The sequence below is a fragment of the Carettochelys insculpta genome, chromosome 3 (assembly GCF_033958435.1).
Source record: "Carettochelys insculpta isolate YL-2023 chromosome 3, ASM3395843v1, whole genome shotgun sequence".
Classification (NCBI taxonomy): domain Eukaryota; kingdom Metazoa; phylum Chordata; order Testudines; family Carettochelyidae; genus Carettochelys; species Carettochelys insculpta.
The window spans coordinates 27,251,044-27,264,192 of record NC_134139.1 but is presented as its reverse complement, the minus strand read 5'-3'; the positions used below and the strand labels follow the sequence as shown (position 1 = coordinate 27,264,192).

The following is a 13,149-nucleotide window of genomic DNA, read 5'->3' as shown; positions in this document are numbered from 1 at the left end:
AATTTTGTATAAAAAATGATACCATCATACAAGGATAACCATATTCAGCCAACTGTAATTTTTCCAGTGACATATGACACATCTTGCATAAAATGCATCATAATTATGCTCCAATAATATAACGATATGACTATGAAGAATAGTGGGAGTTGTAACACAGGTGCCTTATAGTAAGGTAAAACATAAACATATAAAATATTTTATCTTACTTTAGTCTTTCAAATAAGTAACAGAAATTAAACCCCAAGTAAGTGTAAGGTACATCTATGCTAGACCAAGAAGGTCGACTGCAGATATGCAATTTTAGCTATGCCAATTGCATAGCTAAAATTGACGTATCTGTGCTCTCCTAATTTGTCCGTCTGTACAGGGGAAGATTGAGAGGAGAGTTTCTCCCTTCAACCTCCCTTACTCCTTGCATCTTGCAAGTACAGGGGTCAACTGCAACCCCTCAAAGCTTGATTTCCTGCATCCAGACTAGATGCACAAAATTGACCCACTCATGGTTGATCTTCCGCATTCAATCTTCTGTGGTAGTGTAGATAAGCCCTAAGTATTGATAAATTGTTGCTGTTCCATTCACAGTGAGTGATTCTGTAAAGGATGATAATTTAGAGAAACTTTTCTATGCCATATTTATAGAGTGTATTGTGAAAATAGCAAATGGGAAAGGTTTGCTAAGTCTTAGCTGGAACAGAATATTAACTAAAGGTCAGATTCTTGCCACTGTTACTCATGGTGTGTAGTATCTTACACCAGGAGTAATTCTATTAATTTCAGTGTCATGTGAAGGACAAGCAATGTGTTTATATAATTAAAGACTGTTCATAATGCGTATGCATGCAAGGGCAGAATTAATGTTGCATAGACAACCTGAATTCCGGCTTTTCCTAACTTTTAAGTCCTTGACTTTGAAACTCAATAACATTCTGTTAATGTAGTTTGTATGTTAAGGTTTCTCTGATACCTTCATATATTCCAGGGTATGATTAGATTTTCTTGTTACTGTTTTTTATTGTATTTAGTTCTCAGCTGCTTGCACTGAGTATTCTACTAACTTTGTAAACACCTCCCATTATAATGAATGATATAATTAAAATAGGTATAACAGAGTGTGTATTTTAATAATACACCCTTAAGAAGAGTGCTTCTGACAAAATTTGTTCAGAGTGAAGATTTAATTGTTTGTAATATTCTGCAATATATTTTTAAACAGTGACAATTTTATTCACTAGTTAAATAGTCATCTTACCTTTAAAGAGAAAAACAGAGGAAGATAACATATTTGAAAGCCATTTTTATCAGGACTAATTTTCTCATTAGAAAGCTGACCTTCAGAAACCCCTTATATCAACAACATGACAGAAGAGCAAATGCTATCCATGCAGTTCATTTTATTCTAATGCACTGTTTTGTTTTTGTTTTTGTTTTTTTTTTCAGGAAGTCCTGGCTGAGTAAAGTTGGAAGTCCCAGTTCTCGCATCGACCGAACCAACTTTTTTAATGAGAAGGAGATTTCCAAGCTTGATTTCTCAGGATTTAGCACTAGATACTAAAGGAGGAAGAAATCTTTAAGCACAAAATTATAGTGCTTCAGCTGCATACTAATTTCTATGCCTCCATAAAATAGCATAACAGCACTTTTTTGATGTCTGCTTCATACTATAGTATAAAAATAGCCCCTTTATATAATGTAGGACTGTCAGTTCTGTGTGAGAAAGTTTACAATTATAAATCTTTACCATCAGTGCCAATGTGTATATAATTTACGTGAGAGAAGTATAAAAAAATCAGTAACATATACAACTGCAGCATCAGCAAATACTCATGCTCAATTCAATTTGTAAGACATAACCATATAGACCCCTAGTCTTTGTCCAGTAAAATCTTTGATTTTTTTATATATTTAAAAGCAAACAAAAACAACTTAAATTTCACTCTGATATAATTAAAGATGTTTAAATACAAGGTACTGCAAGGAATCTTTAAACAGGATCACAGCACCAGTAGGACTGTATATCGTATGCTATGAATTGTAACAATTAGTTAATGCAGTAGCAAGTGTTCTAAAATAAATGTACTTTTGCCTTATGAAACATATCCAGTCAAGTCTGATTAAATACTTCCCTTAGTGGTGTCTGGATAGCTGAGGATATGGGATAGATTCATAGCTCTTTGGCCAATCGCAGCAAGAATCAGTGTCCATGTGATTTCTTTATGGTCACCTCTATGGTATGAGTTGATGGCTTTAGTCACACGGCGAGTGGCCAGGCATTTGCATCACAAAAATTTCCACTAACTAGGATTGTCACTTAAAACCTAATCCTACACAGCCCAGTAGTCCGAATGAAGTTAACACTTGTGTGCTTAAAATTAAGTGCGTGGATAAACCTTTGTAAGACTGGGACCTAATTGTCATCTTTTTATTTTTTATTTAAGGCAAAGAGGCCAAGAAATACATCATTACAGAGGCTGAAATCTCCTCAGTCCAAGATGTGGTCCCTCCAAATCAGGAGAAAGCATTCGGACAGGCTTTGAGTGAAACATAGGCTGCCAGCTCCACTGGCTGATCCATACCTGTTCTAGAGCAGTGGTTCTCGAACTGCAGGCCATGGACCACCAGTGATCTGAAGCTGCCTTGCAGGTAGGCTGAGGGCTCAAGGCTCACCCTCCCCAGCTGTGGGGGGCCCTCACTGGTGCTCCAGCCATGTGCCCCTGCCCCCATGAGTTTGTAGTGCCAGCACTGGCTTCCTGCCGTGAGAGGAGTAGGAGCCCTGAGTCTTGTGGGCCAGATCCAGCTCACAAGGGGAAGAAGCACCTCTTCATGCTGCCACTCCATTTCCCCTGGCTGGGGGAACAGTAGCATTGGACACTGCTTGCAGGAGGCTTTCCCTCCTGCTCCCGTTGGCCAGCCAGTAGGAGCAGCAGGGAGCATGGAGCCAGGTAAGTGATCCCCATCTCCTTCTGCCCAGACTTCCCACCTCCCTCCCCTTCATGTGATCACCTACCTAGACTCCACCCCCGGCTTCTTCCTGTACCTTCCCTTCCACCCAGACCCCCACCCTCAGGCCCTTCCTCCACCCTCCCTCCTGCCTAGGCCCCCTGTCCCCTTCATGCATCCTCCCAACTGGACCCATACCCTTAGCCCACTCCTGAACCCTCCCTCCTGGCCAAACCTACACCCTCAGCCCACTCCTGGACCTTCCCTCCGGGCCAAACCTACACCCTCAGCCCCTGCCTGTACTCTATTTCCTTCCCAGACACCCACCTCCTAGTCCACTCCTGCACTCTACCTCCCACCCAGACCTCCCACCCTCACGTCCTCCTGCATCCCATCTCCCACCCAGACCCTGCACCCCCAGTGTTTTATCCCACTTCCCAGCAGCCTGTTCCCACACACAGAACCCCTCATTTTTGGCCCCAACACAGAGTTGATGGCTTTCCACAAACTCTATTTGCACTGGGACTCCAGAAGAGTAAATCAGGCCTGTGGGAAGCCCTGAACCACTGTCTCCTGTCCCTGTGGGGCTGGAGTGAGAGAGGAGTGAGGTGTCTCAGTCAGGGACCACATCGGTAAGGATTGGTGGGTTTTTGTTTGATTTTTTGTTGTGGTTTTTGTTTCTCACCTTTGTGTGGCCACTGACTGATTTTTCTGTGGGTCAGTGACCCGACACAAAAAAGTTCTCCACCCTTGTCCTAAATAAAGACAATGGTGAAACCTTTTGAACATAAAATAATATATTTATTTAAAGTGAAGTTTGGTTTAGTTTGATTGGGTTTGGCTTGGAGGGAAAGATGGCTCAGTGGTTAGAACATTGACCTTGTAAACCCTGGGTTATGAGTGGAGGCCTTTCAAGGTGCTGTGGCAGGTTAGATTAAAAAATAAAATCTGTGAGGGATGGTGATAGGTCCTACTGTGAATGCAGGGGGCTGAACTCAATGACCACTCGAGATCTTTTCCAGCTCTGTGAGATATGTGTAACATACACACACAGTAAGATCTAAAGATACAACCCTTTGGCTACGTCTACACTTACAAAAAACTTTGAAACGGCCATGCTAATGGCCAAATCGAAGAATACTAATGAGGTGCTGAAATGCATATTCAGTGCCTCGTTAGCATGCTGCCAGCTGCAGCACTTTGCAAGTGCTGCGATTCGCTCGCCAACAGCTAGTCTACATGGGGGTCCTTTTTGCAAGGACCCTGCCAACATCAGCTGTTAGGAATAAGGGGACTTTGATGTTGGTAGGGTCCTTTCGAAAAGGATCCCTGTGTAGACAAGCCTCAGGTGAGCGAACCGTGGCACTTTTGAAGTGCCGCGGCTGGCAGCATGCTAATGAAGCACTGAACATTCATTTCTGTGCCTCATTAGTATTCTGACTTGTCCATTAGCATGGCCATGTCAAAGTTTTTTGTAGGTGTAGACACGGCCTTTGTGTTATAACTGCATATTTACATTTTCAAGCTCCAGTAGCTTAGTGTGAATAATTTAGTATTCAAACATGAGCCAAGGCATTTTGTCATTGTGGGTGGTTGGCTGGTGGTCCATGGCAAGGTTTGTGTTGAGCCGGGTGGGCTGTGGGCCAAAAAGTTTGAGAACCACAGTTCTAGAGCTGCGTATGCATACTAGAGACAGCTCTAATGGCAGTGATGTGGCCCCATCTCAAGCGTTATATTAATTATTTTATTTCCTAACAGCTTACTTGAGCTCATCTGTCACATGCACCACAAGATGTGTATAGACATTGGTATGTCTGCTGGAAACCAGATTTATTTTCACTGGGTCTTTTGTACGTAAGGCTCTGAAGATTTCATTCTTGTGTTGCAAGAGTTATTTATAGATTGTTATAGTTCAAACTACACATGGCTTTTGTGATTATCCACAAGTGCTCTTTGTTGAAGTTATCGTGAATACCTCTTGTTCAATTCAAATTGTAAATGGCAAAGACCAAAGTGTAATATCAGTTCAATAGCTAACACATCCTCTGATGAATATATCTTACATTTCCAAGGCCTAAAAGATTTATAACTCCTATGACAATACCTATTACACTGATACACTGCACAGGCCAAAGCATTTTCAGCTGGATTGCTTTATTATGGTGTTGAATAAAGTTATGGAGAGAAAAGCAGAGAACAGAAAGCACAGTAAATACATGTGGCAGTCAGCCATAATTGAAATTAAGGTCCTAGGGGCAAATTTCTGTGCTCATAAGGAGTCCTAATGACTTAATGTATCTCTGTGCCAACACGTGAGTCCACCCGTGTGGAGCAGCATGAAAGTTAGTGTGGCTTCATGTGGCTCCTGAGTCTGCCGACAACAGTAGATACAGATGCAAGATGTGGGTTGAAGATTGTGGCAATAATAATGTAAGAAGAGAAATCAGCACTTGCTACTGCTCGAAAATCAGACAACTGGAGCAAAATACCAGGAGAATACCAGAAGAATGAGCTAGTTGTAAAGTTAACAAAAAGAGAAGTCTGTAAGTAGTGGAAAAAATCCAGTAGTTCTAACATGACGTGGCAGAGATACTGCAACCAAATAGCCTATGCCAATGAGCTAACTCGTTCACAGCTAGTTCTTCATTCCAGCCAGAATGAATATTGAAAATCACTGGTAAGCCTCGTTCAAACTGCATTGCACATCATAGAGCTTCTTTTTGAGTATTTCTAGAAAATTGTCACCGTGTTCTTATAGAAGGAAGGAACATTTCACCTCCAACTCATACATACAAAATATATACAGTTTAACCTCCCAAAAGCTTCTGTAAATCAAATTTCAATGCACCCCTGCCACTACAAATGGGCCAGATTTACTATTATTTTGCATGCCTGAGTTGTGTGTGCAGATACCCAACATACAACTCAGATCACGTATTTGAGCATGCATGTAGTCATGCCAGTGTGTACCTGGTAAACGTACATGAGCATATATTTGATTTGCACATGCTCACTAATATGGAACACATATGTGGTAGGTAAGTACAACCACAGGTATGTGGAGCATTGAAAATCTGGTCCAAGATATCAGAGGTAACAAATAGCTGTGGTTTGGTTTTAACATCCTTGGGAAACTCTGTATGCAAAATGGAGCCCAGTGCTGTTTGATTGCAGGAAGATTACTAGGTTGAAGGTTGTGCGCGCAGTTAGACATGAAAAAATTTATTATGTGGAAAACAGATTGTATAGCTCTATTACCGGGGGAACCTGAAAAGCTTGGAGGAGAGGGCTGTCATTTGTTTTTTAAATTGGTTCATTGACTTTTTCTCTGATAGCTACTCAAAGATTGTTAAAATAACTATAGTTTCCTGACTTCTAGTGAGAAATATCTCAGATCTTATCTGAATTCATGCGAACAGCCAATTCTTATTCAAAACATGTTGGATTTATTTAAAAAGAAAAGAGAGGGAGTATTGGTTAAAAGATCACTATACATACAAGTATGCATAGAATTCGTATGTCAGCTTCATAGAGACAGCATTGAAAAGAGTCCTTTGCAGAATCAGTTGATCAGACAATAGTCCAGTGTCCAACATCCAATATCAGGGCAATTCAGAACAGCACCGAAGACCTCAGTCTTCCAACTCAAACTCACCGTGATGAAGCTTAAGCAGAGCTGAGCTAACAGAATCAGGGCCCAAGAGTTCCTTCTATAGTTCTCTGGCAGCCTCTTGACATTGTGCCTGGTGTGAAGTTGAGGCACGCATTGTATCATGGCTTTGAAGTAAGACCACCTATTCCTAAGCACCACCAGCACTGAAGGTCCCCACATTTGCAAACTTAATGTTTACGAATTCCATTATTTGTGAGCGGCTCCGGGGTGAGAAGCACCTCTGCTGCTTCCCCGGGCAGGAGCACCAGCGGCTGCCACTTCCTGGGACTGCGGAGCTGGGAGCGCTGGTGGCTGCTGCGACTTCCCTGAGGCTCTAGGGCCCTGCTGTGGCTTCCCCAAGGTTCCAGGGCTGGAGCACAGGCAGCCACAGCTTCCTCAGGGCTCCAGGTCCAGAGCGCAGGCAGCTGCGGCTTCCCCTGGGCTCTGAGCCCCTCCCCCGCATTCCCAAAAAGCAACATTCGCGAGGGTTCTGAACCCCAAACCCTCACGAATGTTGCGACCCTACTGTAATTAGTTACATGGATTGGCAAAAGGCAATTGCCCGTCTCCTGCCATTTACAAGTCGTTCATTACATACTTCAAAGAGAAATGAAGACAATGCTATTACTATATTCATAGTTCATCTCCATGTTAATATTTCCTTTTGATCTTTGAATCAATACAACATAGTGGCAGACAGGACCTGTCCGGTTACATTGTTAATCTCTAACAATCTACAGCCCTTCTCTCCTGTGCCTCACATGATCTTGGCATAGATGTCAGCATTTTTTCTGCTAGATCTGAGCTCAGCCTGCGCAGACTCTTCTCACACAGCAATAAGATCAACCACTTCCTGTGTACTCCATGTTGGAAAGTGTTAGTGTCCTTGAGTCTTCAGAATCCACTCTGCTGGTGAGCTCTCCACACTGATCAACCAGGAAATGAAAATTCAAAAGTTCCCAGGACTTAACCAGAGGGGTGGCTGTTCCCTGTGTACCTGGCTGACATATGGGGGGGTTGAAAGTGCTCTCCAGCAGGGTCACAGCATAGAACAGCAGGACACCTCTTGGAAGCCAGTTCTTTCAAATGACACAACACAGTGGCTACACTATCCCCATGTTGACCCATAAATGCTGACTAAAGCACTGTGCCTCTTGTGGAGGTGAAGCACAGAAGTTGACTTCACAGGCCCTTAGGTCGATGGAAGGGACTCAGTAGTGTAGACACATACATTACTGGCTCAGCCTTACACAGCTAATTTCAGCCTAAGTTTGTAATGTAGACCAGGCTTCAGATTCAATACTTCAGGGCCATTTTCAATGGAAGGGCCTCAAATGCTGGAATCTGCTCCTTTCTTACTCCAACAGCACTGGGTGTGTTAACCTTCAGGGCATGGTGCAAAGCTCAGCTTTTGATTCAGGATTTTACCTGTGTCATGAGAGGGAGAATTACATTTATTCCCATATTTGTTATGGGGCAAATTTGTATTAAGCAACATTAAACTATGTTCAGTATCAGAGCCATTTCAGATTACTGCACCTCTTAGACTCTGCACACGCTCAAGGCATTATTTTTAAAATGAAACCACATAAACAAAAACACGAGGGTTAAGAAAAATGGAAACTAAGCATTTAAAATTCTCTTTTCTCCTGCATATTTTCCTGTGCTTTAGAGACCAGCTGTGCATGCATGTGGTGTGCACACTTAACCTGACTGTACTGCCAGCTGTACACGTCATATAAATAAAGCATAATGGCTACCAGTAAGTGAAGAGCACTATTACAACTGTTGCTAAGCAGTGGAGCTGCTAGAAAGGCTGGAAGCAGCAGACTTACTACAGGGGCTCAACTAATGTTTCTGTTTGCCTTTTCCAACATTGCTTTCTGGTTACCAGGGTAAAGAGGATAAAATGCATGTGACTAATCAACAGGTGCAAATGGTTTATGGAACAGACCACAACACTGATGAGAAACTGGAGGCAGAGGGCTACATTCTGCCCTGCTGCACTGAGAGCAATGGGCCTGCACAGATGTAAGTGACAGCAGAATTTTCCCCAGTGTGTTTAATCTGATGCTGTTTGTGCAGCTGTTACACAACAAGGCTTCTCTTCTAGTGGTGGGGAGGCTTACATATTTCAATGATACTGAGAGCAGTGCTGCCTGGAGTCTTGTACTCTCTTAGGATCGCCTGTCACAGAACAGTCAAAGGCAAGGTTCTGGACCAGGGGTGAGCAACCTTTCCAACGTGGAGAGACGAAAGTTGACCATTTGACCTCTTTGTACAGTCCCAGTGCTGGTGATAAATTTTTAAATTCACTAATAGTCCTACTAACAACAGCTTCATTAATAAATAAATTAAGATGCAGAGCTTTACCATGTAGGTGGTGGTTGGTAGCATTAGCTGGTATTTTGAGCAAGCTCCCAGATACATGGGAGAGAAGTGGTGGGGCTGAGCTCTCACCTCGCATGCTAATGAAAATCAGCTTGTGTGTCACTCTTGGCACCCATGCCAGGGGGAGGGGGTTGGGGTTTGCCGACCCTTGTTTTGCACAAAGTGTGATCCAAAAAGTCCTAAACAGCAAAGCAGATGCAGGATAAGTGCACTATGGACACAAAACTATTGTGTAATGTTACAACAGCTGTGAAGATGGATGAAGGCTGCAGCTGATAGAGGATTTCCAAATATCATGTCCATATCACAGAATCACAGAATCATAGGGCTGGAAGGGACCTCAGGAGGTCATTTAGTCCATCCCCTGCTTCAAGCAGGATCAACCCCCACTAAGTCATCCCAGCCAGGACCTTGTCAAGCCGGGACTTAAAAACCTCGAGGGATAGAGAATCCACCACTTCTCTAGGCAACGCATTCCAGTGCTTCACCACCCTCATGGTGAAGTAATTTTTCCTAATATCTAACCTGCACCTTTCCCTCTTCAACTTCAAACCATTACTCCTTGTTCTGCCATCTGACACCACTGAGAACAGTTTCTCACCCTCCTCTTTAGAGCTCCCCTTCAGGAAGTTGAAGGCTGCTCTTAAATCACCCCTAAGTCTTCTCTTCTGTAAGCTAAACAAGCCCACATCCCTCATCCTATCCTCATAGGTCTTGTGCTCCAGCCCCTTACTCATTTTTGTTGCCCTCCACTGAGCCTGCTCCAGCAAATCCACATCCTTTTTATAGTGGGGGGTCCCAAAACTGGACACAATGGCTACGTCTACACGTGAAGCCTACATCGAAGTAGCCTATTTCGATGTGGCGACATCGAAATAGGCTATTTCGATGAATAACATCTACACGTCCTCCAGGGCTGGCAACGTCGATGTTCAACATCGACGTTGCGCAGCACCACATCGAAATAGGCGCAGCGAGGGAACGTCTACACGCCACAGTAGCACACATCGAAATAAGGGTGCCAGGCACAGCTGCAGACACGGTCACACGTCGGACTCAACAGCCAGCTGCTCCCTTAAAGGGCCCCTCCCAGACACACTTGCACTAAACACCACAAGATCCACAGAGCCGACAACGAGTTGCAGACCCTGTGCATGCAGCATGAATCCCCCGCTGCAGCAGCAGCAGCCAGAAGCCCTGGGCTAAGGGCTGCTGCACACGGTGACCATAGAGCCCCACACGGGCTGGAGAGACAGCGTCTCTCAACCCCCCAGCTGATGGCTGCCATGGAGGACCCCACAATTTCGACGTTGCGGGACGCGGATCGTCTACACAGTCCCTACTTCAACGTTGAACGTCGAAGTAGGGCGCTATTCCGATCCCCTCATGAGGTTAGCGACTTCGACGTCTCGCCGCCTAACGTCGAAGTTAACTTCGAAATAGCGCCCGACGCGTGTAGCCACGATGGGCGCTATTTCGAAGTTAGTGCCGCTACTTCGAAGTAGCATGCACGTGTAGACACCGCTAATATTCCAGATGTGGCCTCACCACTGCCAAATAGAGGAGAATAACTACTTCTCTAGATCTGCTTGAAATGCTCCTCCTAATGCACTCTAGTATGCCGTTAGCCTTCTTGGCTACAAAGGCACACTGTTTACTCATATCCAGCCTTTCATCCACCATAACCCCTAGGTCCCTTTCCATTGTACAGCTGCTGAGCCAGCCGGTCCCCAGCCTATAACAATGCTTGGGATTCTTCCACCCCAGGTGGAGGACTGTACACTTCTCCTTGTTGAACCGCATCAGATTTCTTTTGGCCCAGTCCTCCAATTTATCCAGGTCACTCTGGATTCTCTCTCTACCCTCCAACATATCTACCTCTCCCCCTAGTTTTGTGTCATCCGCAAATTTGCTGAGGGTGCAATCCAGTCCCTCATTTAGGTCATTAATAAAGATGTTGAATAACACCGGCCCCAGAACCGAGCCTTGCGGCACTCTGCTTGAAACTGACTGCCATCCAGATATTGAGCCATTGACCACTACCTGTTGGGCCTGACCATCAAGCCAGCTTTCTATCCATAGAATCACAGAATCATAGGGCTGGAAGGGACCTCAGGAGGTCATCTAGTCCAGCCCCCTGCTTCAAGCAGGATCAACCCAAACTAAGTCATCCCAGCCAGGACCTTGTCCAGCAGGGACTTAAAAACCTCAAGGGATGGAGAATCCACCACCTCTCTAGGCAACGCATTCCAATGCTTCACCACCTGCCCGGTGAAGAAGTTTTTCCTAATATCTAACCTACACCTTTCCCTCTTCAACTTCTGACCATTACTCCTTGTTCTGCAATCTGACACCACTGAGAACAGTTTCTCACCCTCCTTTTTAGAGCTCCCCTTCAGGAAGTTGAAGGCTGCTATTAAATCACCTATAAGTCTTCTCTTCTGTAAACTAAACAAGCCCAAATCGCTCAGCCTATCCTCATAGGTCTTGTGCTCCAGACCCTTAATCATTTTTGTTGCCCTTCACTGAACCTGCTCCAGCAAATCCACATCCTTTTTATAGTGGGGGGCCCAAAACTGGAGACAATATTCCAGATGTGGCCTCACCAGTGCCGAATAAAGAGGAATACCTACTTCTCTAGATCTGTCACTAGGTTACCTCCCTCATCCAGTAATGGCCCCACACCTTCTCTGATAACCCGTTTATTGTTAACATTCCTGTGGAAACCCATCTTGTTACTCCACATCCCTTGGCAGCTGCAGTTCCAAGGGAAAGAAGGCATTGGCAAAAGTAACTCAAATGGAATTCTGCTCTTGACTAATGCAAGAAAGTATCTGCAACTCTGATACCTGAGAAGTGTACACTCTGGGGTGGGATGACTGATGGCAGTGTCAATGCCCAGTTAGATGAATTTCATATATGTACTGTGTACTTTGTCAGTTGCTTTTATTCAAGTTTAGTCTGTAACCCTGTTTTCTTAAGTAAAGGTGTTAATTCTTGTTTGATCAATTAGATGTGGATTATTTATAACTGCTGTTTTGGAGTTAAACCCAGATTCTTACTGGAATAAATATGCCCGGAGGTTCCCAAGGCATACCATTAAGTGCATGCAGGAGACAAGCCAGGGGGAGGCACCACTATTTTATATACTTTTAGAAACAGACTGCAGCAAAGGGTGGAAAGGGGATTCCCAACTGTTCAGCATCACCACTGGGACACTCAGCTTTCTGAACAGACCAGTGTTCCTAAAGATGCATGCACCATGCGCCTGTCCCAACCATCCCGTGTTGATGTTGGTGAAATGGCCCTTGGGATCCACCAGTGCCTGCAACACCATCGAGAAGTACCCCTTGCAGTTTATGTACTCTGGCAAGGTAGTCTGGTGCCAAGATGGGGTGTGCATTCCACCTATCACCCTACTACAGTTGGGGTACCCCATCATGGCAAAACCATCCACTATGTTCTGCACTTTCTGCTGTACTGCTGCTTAGCCAGTGAGCCCCCCAGCCTATAAGAATCCCAAGCATTGTTATAGGCTGGGGACCGACTGGCTAAGCAGCAGTACAGCGAAAAAGGACCTAGCGGCTATGTTGATGAAAGGCTGCATATGAGTAAACAGTGTGCCCTTGTAGCCAAGAAAGCTAACAGCATATTAGGGTGCATTAGGATGAGCATTTCGAGCAGATCTAGAGAAGTAGTTATTCTCCTCTAATCGGCACTGATGAGGCCCCATCTGGAATACTGTGTCCAGTTTTGGGCCCCCCAGTATAAAAAGGATGTGGATGTGTTGGAACAAGTTCAGTGGAGGGCAACAAAAATTATTAAGGGGCTGGAGCACATAACCTATGAGGATAGGCTGAGGGATTTGGGCTTGTTTAGCTTACAGAAGAGAAGACTGAGGGGTGATTTAATAGCAGCCTTCAACTTACTGAAGGGAAGCTCCAAAGAGAGTGGTGAGAAACTCTTCTCAGTGGTGTCAAATGGCAGAACAAGGAGCAATGGTCTGAAGTTACAGAAGGAGAGGTGTAGGTTGGATATTAGGAAAAACTACTTCACCAGGAGGATGGTGAAGCACTGGAATCCGTTGCCTAGAGAGGTGGTGGACTCTCCATCCCTAGAGTTTTTTAAATCCCATCTTGACAAGGTCTTGGCTGGGATGACTTAGT

At 44.4% G+C, this 13,149-nt stretch overlaps 1 protein-coding gene across 4 annotated transcripts in view; it reads left to right on the top strand.

Moving 5' to 3' along the window:
• The window catches only part of ACYP2 (acylphosphatase 2), a 110,015-nt gene that overhangs the window by 86,289 nt on the left and 10,577 nt on the right, over positions 1-13,149 (top strand). For all 4 annotated transcript variants that reach the window (XM_074989517.1, XM_074989518.1, XM_074989516.1 and 1 more), the window contains one exon: positions 1,441-2,643. In XM_074989517.1, the coding sequence (XP_074845618.1) occupies positions 1,441-1,458 (18 nt within the window). In that variant the 3' untranslated portion in view covers positions 1,459-2,643. The remainder of the gene's footprint in view (positions 1-1,440; positions 2,644-13,149) is intronic.